We start from the raw sequence: 17,447 nt of genomic DNA, 5'->3' as shown, positions 1-17,447 counted from the left end.
GCGTTTGATAATCTGCATCGATATTCATCAATCGAATCCGGACTGCTACACATGCATAGTCTTTTGCAGGGTTGACAATGCTGAGCAGCAGAATGCCCAGTTGTGGACTTCAAAGCGCTTACATGAAATTTGTGTGCCCTAATCATTGTAAGAGATTAACGAGTATGCATATATGTCGATATGTGTCTGTATACTAGGCAATGTTACAGTAGGTATGATACTACAATAAGGATATCTAAGTAACTCGATGAGTGTAATAAAACCTAGTTTACGCAAAATTCATTGTTTTCCCCATGCAAGCGTGATTGAATATATGATGAAGTTCAGTGCCGCCAAATTTTCGGGAGTTGAGGTACCAGAGAAGAACTGTAAGGTCAGTCATCGATTCCTTGTCCACTTTTACGCCTATGATACAGTAACGTTGGGTAAAGCGCCTTGCAGCACCTTTCATCGGCTATCAGACAGTAGCTGCCTGTTTTCACTTACTCATGAAATACTAAAATATCTGATATGACGCAACTGGAAACATGAGTCCTGACGTAGAACCTTTGTTCTGTATGTATTTGTACATCAAAACGTCACGTCTTATCATAAGCCTTCTTTACCCAGCGCGCAATTCTGAGAAGACAAAGCTAGAAGAACATACATGACGCTGTATTTCCTTTCTGGAATATCGTAACGCCCGCGCACTACCATACTCTTCTTCGTTTGGGAACTACATTGTATACCGTACTACGTTTCAAAAGAATGTTTGTGATTAGGAAGTGTCTCATCAATTCATTTCCTTTAACTTGTTTACATCGATGTGAAGGGATTTTGGTAGTCTGATGCGTTATCAACGCATACAAGCAGGTCACTAACCATTGTTAATATCTTCAGAGGGTAAAAGATCGGGAAGCTCTGTTTGAAGTTCCTTTTGACTTGGAAAAGAAAGGATTTACATGTATCAGCACTTCTTATCAATGATTCAGTCAACAATATATTGTCTGATTACCATTGTTTTTTGACATAAATAGGGCTACAGTTTTGGGTGATCATGAATATTTACGTTCTTCCAAACAGAATCACAACATTCAACCCTTTTAGCTTGTTTCCCATACAGATCACTTAACACAACTTATCTCACATATAACTTGACGATGTCACTACAAAGCAGCATGACAGATAAGGAAGAGAACAGAAGGGCACATGAACAGCTCCTTTTAGCTCAAGCTGAGTACGGATCGCCACCTGATGAATATCTGACCGACGACACTTTGGGCTGGAGGTGGCATATCCGCGACTGTGACTGGGAAGATATGGAGTAAGTATAATCCATCCAGTTTACTTTGGCCGAAGTTTTGATATATGCTTCTATCTTAATACTGCGGGATTTGTAATAACCTTGCTGTACAAGAAGGACGACTTCGCAAACATTCTCCTCTTATTCTCCACAGCTAACGAATGATTTGCGATTATTTATACCATTTATCCGCCGCTTTCAGAGGCTACAAGCCCAGGAGTACCATACGTTTCAAGCTCTTTACAAGCAGGGAAGACGGGACGAGCTATAAAATTCCGCTTGAAGACTACAATAAAGAACTTGATGCGTGGACCGCAATTTATGGCCGAAGCAGGGCTGATGGTACGCACGGCACGTTACCCGCATCGTAAGCACATTGCATAATATCCAGGCTTTCAGCTGACTGCCACCGAGACTTATCCTGCCTACCAAAGTGAAATACCCAGCTTAGAAAATCACACGATCCCCTGACCTTCACTGGAGAATTGCAGCTAAATTACAATTTTTACGAATTATTCAGCGATAGTCGATTTAGACATACTGTATCCGATAGAAGAAATGGTAAGATGTTTCACATCAGCACTGATTCTTCACAAGAGAGTAAATCGGATCCCTCTCAACCATCCAAATTGGCTGAAGTTATATCTAAACACGGTTTGAAAGCTTCTCTGGTTTTTTTGAGTTTGGGTGCTTTAAGTGCCACCAAGCATTACTTGAGTGAACATGGCCTCAGCGACAACCATAATGAATTGCCGACAAATTCTACCCCCTCTTGCAATTGGTGGGCTGACAGATTTGATGTGCAATGTGATGCCAACTTTCCCCAAGTTCACAAGTCAGAAGACGGAAGTTTTTGGTTAAATCAAGGAGAAACTCAACCGGGCCACACTCAAATCATGAGTGAAGAGGAGTGTATAGCTTTGTACGAAGATTGCAAAAGATCGCATATCGATATCGAGGTCTCCACCACTAAATAAAGTGGATCATAACCTCGTGACTGTCCAACGCTATAGACGATATATAGTCAGCCTTAATTAATCGGTCTATGCTCTCGACAGTTTTTCCTCTCAATATATGCATTTCTGTTTGTCTGTTGAGTTACGTAAGCAAGAACACCCGTCAATACATTTTGCTTCGTTAACATACAGTAGGAGGTGTCAATTCTTATGATATCCTCGGAAGTTTCTGCCTTATAAATTCAATAATTGACAACCACTAGTAGTTCTTACATATTGTTCTATCGTACATATCTACCTTAAGCAACTTATACTCGCCACCAACAGATGTTTCCAGGATTGCCAAGCGTGCTTCGGCCGTAGATCAGCTTATAGTAAATCCTTCCAGCTCTTCGGAACTTGAAAAAAACGGCCAAGTCAACACACTCAAGTGAAGCCACAACAGTCAAACCCGAGGAACAGAATAAATCCAAGGTCATTCACCGGATTGAAACATCATTTCTGCAGCCCTGTCGAACGATCGATCGTGTTGTATTACTGATAACGAGTGGGCATATACGCCTATATGAGCTTATATACTAATCTATATGTTACGATATGTGCAATAGTATATCTCGGGTTCTAGTTTAGGTAAAATGCCTTAAAGCTGCTTGGTGATTACTTATTTCAAGGACGTTTGACTCGAAATTGTCATGACAAAAAGACCTACGTTCTTTTGTCGTATGAAGGATTTCCCAGCAAAGGATTGCCAGTCTTCTCTTTGGTCCTGGTATGACAGTGACCAACTATATATACATTATGTACTATAGATAGTAGGGGCATATTGGTTGTCATAGACATTTTTCCACTTCAAGGATTCATCCTCAAATCTATTTTCTTAAAAACGTAAACTTTACACTATGTCAAATTCAGGATCCAAAATGGCGTCAAAGTCCCGGCTTGAAGAAACATCTGTGGCGGAATCTGCCCCATCATTGTGAGTGTTCGTCAGGAATCGCTGCTATACAACCTTGGCTGTACAATGCATGGAAAAGGAACACTTGCCCTGGAGCACGGGAGACGCTGAGCTCCGAGCCATGCTTAATAATAGGTATAGAACACCATACGGGATCCGAGCGCACGATCTTGAGCGCAACAAAGAGTGGACTGCGGAACTGAACACAAAAGGTTACATCACACACGTACTGCAAACATGTAATACTGTACCAGGTAAACCGTCAGAAAAGTGAGTTCAAGATCATTTGCTATTGACAGCTTCAACAAAATTTCAATTTACAGTACAGTACTAACGTTACAGAATCCCAATAACTGAAACTGAAAAGTCAACGAGGAACAGAAGCCTCTATTCAATTTTTCATTGGACCTATCAAAGAAGACGAGACATCTGAATCCAATCCTGAATTCATAACAGGAGATACGTTGACTGATGATCAGGCTGAAGCACTATCATATTTGATGAGGAATCTAGACGAATATTGCGAAACCTGGGAGAAACCCTGGACTGAGTTATGTAGATCATCTCGAGACGATAAATGGTATAATACGAGCAGATCATTCAAAAGCACAGGAGATGCTATGGGAGTGTCAATGGGATTATGGTATTCCCGTCAAATTAGTGAAGATTTCAAATTGTGTCATCCAGATTTAACACGTCAAATAACTAAACTCGGGGAGAAATCCAAGGGATAGAATGAAGGAGGTCTTTCTACTCTCTTATGATAAGTTCTTTCGTTGATGTATGCATTGTGTGTACCTGCAACCAGATGTGACGTCAATTTCAAACCGCAGACTCAAAGGAGTGGGCATCTTGACACAATGAAAACCCTTCTTCCTCAAGCTCGCAACAAAGGATAGCCTTACCGACAGGTATTCTCTTTTTAAATTACAGTACGAGTACAATACATTAGAGAATGGTCTTGCCGTAGCATATGTGCTTGAGAGGAGCTTTGCTTCCGATTTTGCTTCCCATACCATATCATACATTCTGACTAGAATATTCGATTTTCTCTGTAGATCAAATCACCACGACATGTCTTTATCATCCACCATCAATTTTTCAACTCTTACTTCGAAGACTACAGATGGAAAGGCTGGAGCATATTCCAAAGGAGCTGAGCCATCAATGTGAATTCTGGATGATTCTAACTTCTCACTTTCACATATTGTACCAACCTGATGCACATCTCATGATCCCATTTTCAAAGACTCGAAGAAGAATATGAGATCAAAGCATTCGATTTTAAACGAAATAAAGAATAGGAGGCTAGGCTGGATAAAACGGGTAAACTACAAGCTGTAAGCTCCACCGTTCAAGCTTGCACTGACTTACCGTATATCAGGTGAGTAAACGATCTTTTTCTATTGAGAATATCCTTTTATTGCAATATAATTACGAGTAATCACGGTAATATGTTGTCGACATCATCAATATAATACCACCAAATAGAGAACGCGGACTTGAATCCGACGTTGAAATTTTCATTGGACCCATCAAAGGAGAAGTGAGTGACGGTGTAGAGATTGAGCCCAGCTACATACGTACTGGTAGCACTTTGACAGATAAGCAAATTGAAACTTTAATCCGTTTCATGCAAGAGATCAATGAAGCGTATCACGAAGATGAGAAACCATGGTCAGAATTTTCAAGACCTACTTGTAACGATAGTTAGATGGTACTCAGGTCTGGAAGAAGCTTGGGGCAGAGTTTAGCAACTAGTATATGTTCCTGGTACTCACGTCAATTAAGTGAAGACTTCAAACAAAACCACCCAGATCTGACGGAGAAAATAAATGGTTATGGAGAAAATTGGAAGGCTGTTAGAAATGAGAGTCTTGCTTCCTTTTACTGATTCGTCTATGTATGACAGATTGGAAGATCTAAAGTTATGTCTACACAGTATATATGAGATATACATAACTCAAGCACACATGTCTCCGCATGCATCGATAGTAACGCCATTGGACGAGGCTCACTTATATACAAGATCACCACCTTTTCTCAGATCAACCCACCACAGACAGACCTTTGAAGCTCTTATGTGCAGTCTGTGCCAACATGCAGGATCGAATTGAAAGGGACATACAGATGAGGCTTTATACTCATCGAGCTTTGATTTGCATACCTCTGTTATATAGATCTCCTCGACACCGCCTTGCCATTAATTATTATTATGCAGTTTAACAGGAACAGATTAACCGATTAACAGTTGTCTATAACTTTATCGGCAATCACCGATCCGTAGATCCGCTCTAATAAAGGTTAAATGGTATTATTATTTGTCCCTTCTTGCACCGAAAAAAAGTCAATAAATAACTTTGAGCTTTCATGAAAATCCTTCCATACTGCATGTATATCGTTCGATTCTTTCTCTTGACGAGAGAACACCTACCTATACCTTTCTGGAAAGAGCTATCAATAACATTATGAGCGAAATCAAGACTGCCGACGTTAGAGCTTTGCTCTTTGATATGGATGGAACTTTACTTGGTATGTTATCGATTCCTTTTTTTCGAGTCGCAGACATAATTATGCGTGTCAGTATATGCTAGCCTAGCAAAATATAATATCGTGTTATTTCATAGAATAGAAATGAGTACTGATCGATTAGAGACTTGCTAGATTCCACTCCAGCTGTGAATGCAACATGGGAATATTTCGCTAGGGAATACAACTTGGATTTACACGAAGTGTTGCGAAGTAGGTAAAGTCAAAGACATAGCTTGAAAGGAGGGATATCGACTAACAAGAGGAAAATAGCTTCTCATGGTGTACGAACAATAGATAATATGAAAAACTGGTGCGGTATCACAGATCCATTGGAATTAAAGGTAAGCTTTGTATCGGCTTTATAGCGCTCAGTCTTTGTGTCAAAGTAAAAAGGTCTAAAAAATTACAGAGTATCAAGTCGAGTTATACTGATTTTTATCGGTGTTTACAGGAATCTGTAGATCTGTTTGAAGGTATGATAGTGAAAGAGGCTCAAGAACTTCAAGCTGCAGGTAAAGATGGTTTGATAGCTTTACCTAACGTATTGAACCTCTTAAATCAGGTAAGTGGTATTCATCCCCATACATTGTCCGACTTCAGTTTCTGGTCAAAGTATGCTAATATAATACAACTTGATTGTCATTGTAACATAAAGCTCAATGCATCACCAGTTCCAGTATGGGCAATAGTAACTTCAGCTACAAACAACTACGCTTCATCAGCTTTACCTACAGCAGGTATACCAAATCCACCAAAATTAATTACAGCAGATGATGTTCAAAAAGGTAAACCTCATCCTGAACCTTATTTAGCCGGTGCAAAAGTTTTAGATGTTGATGTAAAAGATTGTAAGTTGTTATACCTCATTATGAAAAACTTTTGATTCTCCTTACAGAGAAATTTCGGAAAAGGAGTTTTGAGTTTTGACAGGATGATCGCTGAATTTGCTTGATTTTCTTTTCTCTTAGGCATTGTCGTTGAAGATGCTCCTTCAGGTGTCAGATCAGGTGTATCATCAGGTGCAAAAGTTTTAGCTACATGTACTTCACATACAAGAGAACAATTACAAGGCTTAGGTGCCGATTGGATTGTAACGGATTTGTCAAAGTGAGTACTGCTGGCTTCATTCATCCATCTGTTATATCGATATTATTTGTACTGATGTTAGTATTTTCACGACGTTTTAGGGTATCTTTCGAAGTCACAAATGGTAGAGTACAATTGAAAATTGATGAAAGTCCGTAGATTAGTAGGTGCAAAACAGGGATTTTCCGTGGAGATGGACATTATTTCTCTCCAGTACCTTATACAATTCAGCATAGATTCTGCTTGGTTAATCATCGGAGGCATATAATTTAGTATAACATGAAAGCCCTGTCATAATTGAACATCTCTGAATCGTTACTATTTGGTTCATTAACAATAATATATGCACTCTATAAAGATTGATCATTGCGTTACTAAAGTAAGGATTTGATGATCATTTGATATGAAGGTACTTAGGGCGAATTGAGCGAGTGTTGTTGCATTTTCTTCCATGAAAACGTTCTAGTTTAATACCTTTCTCAATTCTTTCTTCTGTTCAGGTGTTATTCTAGTTGGGAAGACGACATTCCATTTGACTATTAAATCACCCTTCTTTTTAGCTGAACCAGCTTTTGATACTGGCATACCTTCACCTTGTATTCTAGTTTCTTGACCTGGTTGGACGATTTGCTATCAACGGAAAAAGACAAGACTATGTCAGCGGATGATGGAAGAAGAGGAGCTAACGCAAACACTATTTGTGGTAATACACAGAGACTATGAGGCAGATACTTACGCCTTCGGGTGTTGAAACATCTATTCGTTTACCATCTAATTGTTCAACTTCTTTACTTATAGCACCACCACCTTCTGGACCTAATAAAGCTTGCGATAGAGTTATATTCAATTTTATTATCAAATCATCGTCAACTCTTTCAAATCTATTATGTGGTTTTTCTTCTACTACAAAGGTCACTGTCCTATATTGGTGAGAAACGAAGATTAAAGTTATCAGCACAACACGTTATGAACAGGGTATAGTCATAATGGCTCCTCAGAAAGAACATGCTACTCACTGTGATTGTCCATATTCATCTTCATTACCTGCACCAGCAAATTTAATTTTTGTACCCTTTTTCCAACCTGCTTTATAAGCAACTTCTAAGATCTTTTCTTCTTGACTACCATTTTGTAAATGTCTAGTTATCTTTAATCTTTTCGTACCACCTTTATATAATTCTTCTAAAGTTAATGCTAAAGGTTTAACAATTTCTCCAGGTGGTGGTGGTGGTTTACTTGATCTTTCCCCACCACCCATTCCACCACCGAATCCACCTGGCATACCACCACCCATACCTCCCATACCGGGCATACCACCACCTCCCATACGTGATGATCTCATTCTAGGTCCACCCCCTCCACCGCCCATACCTCCAAATATATCTTCCATACCTCCTCCTCCACCTCCTCCGGAGAAGAATGCGCTGTAAAAGGAAAAACAGGAATTCAATTTCTGCTATCATATCATGAATTCCCATTACTAGGATGGCAAGTTAGGTATTCTAAACGAAGTAGCCAATACTCACTTGAAGATATCATTAGGATCAGTAGCGTGGAAAGAGAATCCACCACCTCCTCCACCTGGGAAACCACCGAAACCACCCCCTCCTCCAGGTCCACCAGCACCACCTTTCAGACCTTCTTCACCTAATTGATCATAAACTTCTCTCTTATTCTATTAAAATGGGTAAATATAGGTTAGTCAAAGCCTTCACATCTCGGTTAACAAGCAGCTTCCGCTTCTTCTCCTTATTCTGAAAGTATCTTCCAGCAAGAGTCTGTTCTCTTCTTTCCTGCTAGAGCAGATTCACTCACAGGATCCGATAAAACTTCATAAGCTTCACCTATCTTCTTGAATTTCTCTTCGGCAGCAGCTCTCTTGTCTCCTGGATTCTTATCTGGATGCCATCTAAGTGACTCTTTTCTGTATGCCTGATGGACGAAAGTCAAATATACATGAGTCAGCTACTGTGTCAAGTTGGGTTGGGGTTGTATAGAATGATATTAACATACCTTTTTTAGTTCGGCTTCAGAGGCATCTTTGCTAACACCCAGTATCTGAAAGAAGAACTCTGTCAGCTTATTGAGACCATCATAGCGTACAAGAAGCTGATACGTTAGCATGAGAACCTACTTTGTAGTATTCGGTATTGTTCACCATCTTGGTATTCCGTTATACAAGTGATTGAAGTTGAATTTGCAATGTGATAAATTTGATTTCTCTTTGAGCTTGTTATATCGGTATAGTTTGATTCGATGTCCCAATATATCTGCCTGATATTTTCGTTTCTGATATCTGGGTAGAGGTATAAAAGTAGAAGAGAATTGTGAAATCAAGAGGAGGTTAGAGGTAATCCATAATATTCGAGTATTCTCTAGTATTCTCTAGAAACGCTCCAGTAACTATGCGGGAATTACCGAATCACCACGTGCCACAGATTACGTATATCACTGCGTGTTTCTTCAGCCGGCTCTATAGATGCAGAGGTAGACTGGTCAATCCGATGGCATAAAGATGTGCTTAGGGAAACGAGCTGTTGGGAAAGTGAAATGTAGTGCATAGTAGATAGATCTTAACGGTGAAATGGAAAAGCTCAGAAGTTGACTTAATTGGCGTTAATCCGTTCAAACTCATGCCTAAAAAGCATTGCAGGGAAGATCGTTTTCGTTTTCAAGCAGAGATACATAGGCAATTGATTCTTTGAAGGCTACAAAAATTATATACTATACTTTAGTTATATATACCGCTACCGAACTACTGATACTATCACCTTATTCGCTATCATTTATCCATCTATGAAACAATTTAATGTCTGTGAGCAGCGCCACCTTCAAGATCTCTTCTGTGTACATATTCACCAGTAGCTTTATCGAAAACTAATGAATGGGCATTTCCAGTATCAAGATCTTTTGGATTTACAATTGGTTTACCTTGACCATCATGAGCTTCAGCTCTACCGTATTTACCTGCACCACCTGAGCCTGAAGTTGGGTTTGATGCTACACCTGCTCGAGTTGAAGATGATTCTGGTCCACCAGTTGAGTTTAATTCAGATTGAGCGTTGTTGTTACCTGATGAAGATGATGAGTGACCAGATAATCCTGATGCACCAGCAGCACCAGCACCTGCACCTAAACCAGCAGCACCAGCGGCTAAACCACCTGATCTAGTTGAATCACCGGTTTGGTAGTGGCCGCCTGAACCACCTGATGGTCCAACACCTGATCCAGATTCACCACCTACACCAGGTTGTAAACCACCTGAAACACCTGCTAAACCTTCACCTCTATCTAATGGTGCTTCTGTTCTAGCACGGCCTGAACTGGATCCGTGATGATGGGATGAACCGAATTCAGATCCAGCTAAAGCACCTGCGCCAGCAGCTGTACCTGCTAAAGCGGCGTCTCTAGCTCCGTGACCATGTTCTCCATGTTGATGGTGGTGACCTGTAAGATTATCGCCTCCAACTCCAACTCCAGCACCAGTGGTGTGACCGGCTATCAATCCAAGATTATATTAGTATCAAGCCATATAGAGAACGGAAGAGCAAACTCACTTTGACCAGTTAAGGCATCTCTTGTACCACTACCAGAGTAAGCGCCTGAAACGGCATCACCGCCTGTTACACCTGATGATCCGTGAGAGTGACCGTGAGAGTGAGATCCAGTCACACCTGAACCTGAACCACTGTATTGATCGAGGGCGTTATCGAGTTTAGCTCCTACACCTGAACCGGTACCTGTGGCACCGTGTTGATGGTGGTGATGCGAACCAGTTCCTGATGAACCGTACACATCTGGTGTGTTTTGTGATCCGGATGAGAATTTATCGGCAATTGGTGTACCTGATGGGAGGCCTAATAAAAATCGCGATTCATCAGCACATGTATCCGTTGCCAAGTTACCATAATAATCAAGATGTCTGTACTCACCACCTGAAGCGTGGTTACCACCTACACCGGCATTGAAACCTGATTGTTCGTTTTGGGCGAATTGACCAGCTTGGGTGTTTGAAGCGTTGGCTTCGCCGTACTATAAGGGAGATCTTCATATTAGTTATTTAAATCCAGACAGATATCATAATCCACTCACACCACCTGATAAACCGGTACCAGCACCGTGTTCACCTTGATCGAATCCTCTTGTTGGGACAGTTTCTCCTATTGGTCTACCTAAATCCATTGTGTATTAATTATTGATTTGTTTGTGATTGTTTGTTTAAATTAGTTTGTTATTGATGATCTACTAATGATAGAAGAAGGTCGTCTTGTTTCTTGGATAGTACTTATATATGAACACTGTAGAAGCTAGGTGGCGCTGAGACGAATACTTTTGATTGAACATGACAGAACAAACAGGGAGAAGGAGGACCTGACCATCATCGTAGAGTTGTGCTAGTCTATTGCAAGTACGTCATAGCACCTAAGAATAACCATCCGACCACTAGTATACCGAAGTGGTAATTATCTGAACTGATGGTAAATGTAAATGGTAAATCCGATGATGACATTGCTCGTAAACGGTTCCTTTGGAGTGATGGTCAACCTGGTCAACCTCCACTACTCGTAACCCGAACATAAACATGCAAAACAGCCGTGCGTCATCCTTTCTTTTTCTCGCATTCAGGGTAAGACAACTCCTTTCCCCACATCAAAATACGTCATCTATTGACATTCCAGCAAACACGTGTTGAATGATCTGCGCATCTATGCAATATAATGGCCAGGATGAACATTTTTATTGTTGTTGATCATACCAATGTGGCATCAACATCGTTTATGAACCTGATATACAAGAAGATCAGAACAACATGCATTATTTCACTAGAGCTACAAGAATCAAGTTGGAGGAGTAAAAATAGATATTATAGACAATGCGTGTATAAAAAAGAAACATAGGCGATATATGATACTAGACTGGATGTACATAATGACAAAACCGTGTTTTAACTAGAATTATCTATTCCTATTATAAGGATACTATTTCGAGCTTAAAGGGCTACACCAACGTTATCTCCATTATTGTTGTTATTATTATCGTTCTTTAATGAACTTCCAATACCTTTACCTATACCAACATATGAAGCGATTTCTTTCCATTCACCTTTTTCATTTTCATCTTCTTTTGCATCTTTCAAAAGATATTCTCTTTCTAAAACTCTGCCTTTACCTTGACCTTGACCGATACCATCTATAGAAACATCTTCATGTTCACCTATAATTGGTATAGTTGATTGTTGATTTGTTGAATATTCATATTGTTTTACAGTTGAAAAAGTTGATAAACCATCACCTGAATTTGTTAATCCAGCTTCCTTTGCCATTCTAATTGCATCTTCATCCATAGGTTCTAATCCAGGTAAAGCAGGTTTTCTTAATTCCCTATATGTCTTCTCACCATTCCGAAACACATCTTCACCTAGTATTGCCAATGCAGCTGAATCACCAATGACTTCATGCCATTGTTTAGTTGTATTATCATATATTCGATGTCGGGTAGCTAATATTATAGGATTAGGATCATGTATAGGTTGAATGAGGGGGCTGTTAAATTAGGATTCATTTAATCAGTCGTTTGGTCAGATTACATCAAAGTACGTTCCGGCGCAATTGCACTTACAGGTAATGTGTTTTATGTATACATCGTGTAAGAATAGTAGTGTATTCAGTATGTTCGAGGGGGTAAATAATTTCCTATAAACGAGTATCGAGGAGTTAACATATTTCGAGAATCATGATATGGAAGAGTTTCAACGTACCTGAACAACAGGTTCTAATTCTTTTGATCTAATATCAATAGAATTTTCAGTTCCTAAAACTCTTTCCATACCTGCATTTTTAAAAACTTGAATACCTTGTTTTGTTAAAGGTTCAATTTTTGAAAATCTAGTTTCAGTTTCTTTTGAAATTGCATTAATCATTAAATTTCTTTGTTCATCTAATGATAAACCACCTTGTTCTTTAGCGAATTTAGTTAAAGATAAATTATTGAATCTTTCATTTAAGATACCATCGGGATGATTTGAAATTGGATCTAATGCTGAAGAATTTAAATTCCATTCACCTTTTGATCGATGTTCTTGAAAATCTAATTGTGGTATTTGAGGTATTTCTTCTCTTGCTATTGGAGTTCGAGTCTGTGAAGAAGAAGAATGATATAAACTTGAAGCTCTACTTGGAATTTCTACTTGACTATCTTTTCTACTTTGACTTTGTCCTTGTCCTTGTTGAGATTGATTCAATAATTGATTTAAATCTTCTTCTTTTTCAGAATGTGGTAAACCTGTTGATTTTGATGGTGAAGAAGTTGAAGTTGAAGTCGAAGAAACATGTGGATAAGTTTGTTTACCTATTAAATCTTTTTCGGAAGATTTAACTGGTCTAGATGAAGAAGCTATTAAATCAGGTCTTTCTTGTTCAGATTGATGTAATTGTTGTCTATTTATCGAATCAACATGTGGTAAAGGAGGTGATCTTACTCTATCTTCATGATGATGTTGATGATGTTGAATATTTCCAACTATAGATGTAGGTAATTGTGATTGATGTGAAGGTGATGAGATAGATTGTCTTTGTGGTGATTTTGGTGGTACAGGGAAAGAATCTAATTCATCTCGTTTAACGGATGATTGAATTTCTGGTACAGCAGGTAAAGGTTTATTAGATTGTTCAACCTCATCTTGTGGTAAATAACTTGTTTTCGCTCCTCTAGTAGATGAAGATGGAACTGGAATAGGATTATTTACATTTGATGTTGTAGTTGGTAGTTCAGGTCTTTCAGATTCATCGACAAATGGTTTCGAATGTCCCTTTGAATCTACTCCACTACCTGTTTTACCAATTACCACTACATCTTCATTTCTATGGGTATCGGGTAGTCTACGAGGAGAGAGTGGTTGAGTTTTGAATTCGGAGTTGGAGTTAGGACTGATGACGTTTTGATTTGGTATTCTGTCAACATTTCGACTGTTAGGTGATGACTGTTGGGGATGAGCTTGAGATTGAGGAAGGGGAGGGACTGGTGATTGTTGAGATTGATCTAAAGATAATCTTGATCTTGAAGAAGCTGAATAATCTTGTGATGCACGAGCAGGTGAAGGAGGTTGATTGGATTGTTCATTAATGGAAGAATTAGATGATTGTGAAGCTGATTTCTTATGTCTGAATTTTGAGAATAAAGATGGCATTTTGAATTTGCTTTTTTATTAAGATCTAACTTTTTTAAGTCGTCAACGATGATGAAGAGGGTGAAGGGCAAATTTAATTCAAGTAGATAGATAAGGGACAATATTCTCCTTATTCAAAATGTTTGATAAGAAGATGAAAGGTAAAATTTATCGAAAGATTAATTTATTTTAACCTTTGTGGAAAGTGGAAAGAAAAATACGCTAAAATCTAATCAAGACCGACCAGCTAACTTCCTTGAACGAACTGGATTGTATAACAAAAGTCTAGCTACGAATTAACCTTATGCTTGCAAGCTAATGAATGATGATGGTGGCAACGACGTGTATAGCGTTTTGATGTGGTAATAACACTGGCTGATCTTCTCTAAGCTATCAAGATTCTGCGTAAAACTCGAAACGGGATGTATCTCGTCACCACCACCTCTATAAGATTAGTAAACACGACAACAGAGATCTATTTTTTGCTTTCATCCGACTTTTGATGGTAGTATGGATATAACGTCATTTCCGTATCTCGCACCCGGAGTTCATCATCTCCAAGCTACTGCTAGCGATACACGATTTACTACCGTCGAGAATATCATGAGATATCGGTACTAAAACTACAGGCAAGTAATGAGATGTTTAAACGTTCTCATAACGCATGATGATGCCATCGCTGATTCACTCTAAATCCTTTTTGTTATTTGGAAACCTCACCCACATGACAACAAATTCAAGTAAAAGGCAATGACGTCGGTCGATCAGGGACGGACGTAAGCTGTCTTCCCTCTGCATGGAAAACAATTAGGAAACGCCACGGTTACCGCAAACAACCGACCCCAGACTAAACTCCAACAAACGTTATTTTAACTAAATTTCCCGATGAACAAGCTAATTTTCACATCAGGAGTGTTTCTGCAAGGGAAGAACATACCTTATAGTAGGACTTTGACATCATTTCGCAGTCAAAAGCACCAAACGAGTCTCTCGCAAGCGGTGACCGAAATTGCTCTCAAGGATATGCATTCTGGGAGCGAACACGTCGACGTAGACAGCCCATAATGAACTTGTAAGGCTTAGAGCTTGGTCCACGTAGACGCGAATGTACCAGACCATACAGGTTTCTACACAGTTCGAGCAAGAGGCAATTGGCTGTGGGGAAAGAGCAATGATATATCAGACGGCCTGCGATATGTAATGAGAGTGACCGTCCTACTTGCGATTGATGGTGAAGATTTAAGAGAAATTCGAGCCAACAAGGCACATGAAAATTCGGGAACATGATCGCCGGTCACACCAATGTATACAAGAGGGGGTGACTTACTGGCTGGTGTGGTGGCATGATACCAGTAAAACACAGCGCGCATCTTACAAGTTCAGGTTTTCCCTTTCCCTGCGCTTTCTCCAAATGATTTGAAAAATGAGAGAAAAAGCATTTTTATTTTTCGATCGATGATACCATGCCGAAAATTGATATTCCATCGCACGAGCCAAATCCCCCACTATTGTAAATCACTAAAGGGAGTTTAAAAAAAGAACAAGGAACGAAAAAGTCCTGCTTTCTCTTGTTCATGACGTCGTAATCTTACTTTTATCCCTAGCTGGCTACACATCATGAGAGGAGAGAGAATTCCCTCGAGACAAAGGATAAGTTTATCAAAATTCTACCATATTTGCAGTGAGTAAACAGGCAACAGCTGAGTTGTCATATCAGGAGAAAGATCTAGAAGAAATAACGTACGATACGGCTCTGATAGGATTATCAGACATCAGGATTTCAGGATTAGGGAGGGGAGGGGATACATGAAGATATCGGTTTCTCGATCTTTACCTTCTTCACCTTAACGTTATTTTTAGTATTTCGGTAAGATTTACAGAAAACTCTTAACAATCGTGATTAGCTTTGAAGCCTTAAAACCCATTTCGTCATTGCTCAACTTATTTGCCACGATAGGTATGAGTGGATATAGCCTATACCATAGTTTAAAGCTATGATGACATAGTTGGATTCTTTTGTTAATTACAGTGCTAGTACACGTTGTTCAGTAAGCTTATCATTCGGTGTTCAGTTGTTTTGGCATTTTCTGTGGTTATGATGTTTACTGAGATTTTCTAGAAAGACCCTTTAGATAGCGTCATAGCCAAATACATTTGAACTACAGTATCAATAACTGATCCGAGCTATACCTTATTAAGAGACGAAAAAAGCTTTATATACCATACAATTCGTCATCTATCTTTTTCCCACTTTTTTTATTCTTTCTCTCATTCAAACAAACATTACTTTTTTATCGTAACTTATCAATTACAACAATCCAAATACAACCCAAATAATCAATCACAATGTCAGGAATTACTCAAGGTGTTAAAGAGTTCCTTAAAGGTTCTCACAAAGCTGATTCAACAGAGGTGAGTTCTGACGCGATTTCTCGCAACTTCAATTATTGTGGAGCGATTGACTAATATATGTGATAATACTTGATAGGTCTGCTCTGAAGTCGCCCCAGAAGTTGTTCAAGAACATGTTAGACCAACTGAACACACTGAAACTGCCGAAGCTATTGACAGAGAGAGACACGTTCACCACCACCAAGTGAGTTTGAGAAGTTTGATGACATCGCCACCTAAAACTTCATTAGTGCACAGATCATTATGCCACGCACTTCTCCCCCTCATACCTCCATGTAATATCATACAAAAGCACAAATTGCTGATGATCAACTCTGTAATCTTTAGCACCGAATCCAACCAATCGAACACAAACAAACCCTCGAAACCCAACATGTTAACACAACTGGACCAGAGATCGTTCGAGAACACAAAGAAGAGATGTTACCTGAACACCAAGCTAAATTACATGAACAAAGAACTTTACACACCAACTCTACCCAAACTGCTGAAACCGCTAGAACCTCAGCACATGTTGGACAACATGTAAATGAACATGAACATCACCACATCCACGAAACCGTTCAACCTGTTATTCAAAGAGAAACTGTTCAACCAACAGTTGTTCACCACACCGCTGGTATTCATGAAAAAATCCACGATGCTCCTATCGTACATGAAGCTACAACTTTACCAACTATTACCCACGAACAATTCTTGAAACAAAAAACCGATGCTGGACCAATGTCCCACGCTGATTCAGGTCACCAACATCAATTCTACGAAGGTGCTCCAAGAGTCGGTGGTCACAAAGATACAACTGTATAGATTAGATCTATAAATTAATGAGAATGGTTATTTATATACAATAAATTTATAGTTTTATACACGAATGTAGCATTTAGTTCCTAACTTTGATTGAATGTATTTTCATGACAATGCTGTTTGTGTTGCAAATGCTGGCAATCATCGCATGATCATTCTGAACACTTGTAGATTTCTTCGAACGGAACATCTACAATGATATGCATTATATAATGATAGTCTGACATGTAGCCTATAGCAATTTTACTCCATCCA

At 39.2% G+C, this 17,447-nt stretch overlaps 6 protein-coding genes across 6 annotated transcripts; 3 read left to right on the top strand and 3 right to left on the bottom strand.

The window, feature by feature from the left end:
• Nucleotides 1–3,137: 3,137 nt before the first annotated feature.
• On the top strand, nucleotides 3,138–3,927 carry L201_001364 (uncharacterized protein; the record flags this gene model as incomplete). Its single annotated transcript, XM_066217153.1, has 3 exons — nucleotides 3,138–3,214; nucleotides 3,329–3,463; nucleotides 3,561–3,927. 3 exons carry the CDS (start codon nucleotides 3,138–3,140, stop codon nucleotides 3,925–3,927), a joined length of 579 nt encoding a protein of 192 aa, XP_066073250.1.
• Nucleotides 3,928–5,661: 1,734 nt separating this feature from the next.
• On the top strand, nucleotides 5,662–6,970 carry L201_001363 (uncharacterized protein; the record flags this gene model as incomplete). Its single annotated transcript, XM_066217152.1, has 7 exons — nucleotides 5,662–5,725; nucleotides 5,858–5,935; nucleotides 5,996–6,066; nucleotides 6,177–6,287; nucleotides 6,381–6,573; nucleotides 6,694–6,832; nucleotides 6,913–6,970. The coding sequence occupies 7 exons, from the start codon at nucleotides 5,662–5,664 to the stop codon at nucleotides 6,968–6,970; spliced, it is 714 nt and encodes a 237-aa protein (XP_066073249.1).
• Nucleotides 6,971–7,273: 303 nt separating this feature from the next.
• On the bottom strand, nucleotides 7,274–8,972 carry L201_001362 (uncharacterized protein; the record flags this gene model as incomplete). The annotated part of the gene is made up of 8 exons (XM_066217151.1): nucleotides 7,274–7,441; nucleotides 7,548–7,731; nucleotides 7,828–8,235; nucleotides 8,338–8,392; nucleotides 8,441–8,486; nucleotides 8,627–8,743; nucleotides 8,825–8,869; nucleotides 8,946–8,972. 8 exons carry the CDS (start codon nucleotides 8,970–8,972, stop codon nucleotides 7,274–7,276), a joined length of 1,050 nt encoding a protein of 349 aa, XP_066073248.1.
• Nucleotides 8,973–9,617: 645 nt separating this feature from the next.
• Nucleotides 9,618–10,993, bottom strand: L201_001361 (uncharacterized protein; the record flags this gene model as incomplete). The annotated part of the gene is made up of 4 exons (XM_066217150.1): nucleotides 9,618–10,309; nucleotides 10,369–10,668; nucleotides 10,744–10,843; nucleotides 10,904–10,993. 4 exons carry the CDS (start codon nucleotides 10,991–10,993, stop codon nucleotides 9,618–9,620), a joined length of 1,182 nt encoding a protein of 393 aa, XP_066073247.1.
• An 808-nt stretch (nucleotides 10,994–11,801) lies between these two features.
• L201_001360 (uncharacterized protein) lies at nucleotides 11,802–13,997 on the bottom strand (the record flags this gene model as incomplete). Its single annotated transcript, XM_066217149.1, has 3 exons — nucleotides 11,802–12,354; nucleotides 12,431–12,504; nucleotides 12,570–13,997. 3 exons carry the CDS (start codon nucleotides 13,995–13,997, stop codon nucleotides 11,802–11,804), a joined length of 2,055 nt encoding a protein of 684 aa, XP_066073246.1.
• A 2,325-nt stretch (nucleotides 13,998–16,322) lies between these two features.
• Nucleotides 16,323–17,195, top strand: L201_001359 (uncharacterized protein; the record flags this gene model as incomplete). The annotated part of the gene is made up of 3 exons (XM_066217148.1): nucleotides 16,323–16,388; nucleotides 16,465–16,572; nucleotides 16,716–17,195. 3 exons carry the CDS (start codon nucleotides 16,323–16,325, stop codon nucleotides 17,193–17,195), a joined length of 654 nt encoding a protein of 217 aa, XP_066073245.1.
• Nucleotides 17,196–17,447: the final 252 nt, after the last annotated feature.

Source organism: Kwoniella dendrophila, chromosome 1 (assembly GCF_036810415.1).
Source record: "Kwoniella dendrophila CBS 6074 chromosome 1, complete sequence".
Classification (NCBI taxonomy): Eukaryota; Fungi; Basidiomycota; class Tremellomycetes; order Tremellales; family Cryptococcaceae; genus Kwoniella; species Kwoniella dendrophila.
This window is presented reverse-complemented; position numbering and strand designations above follow the sequence as displayed.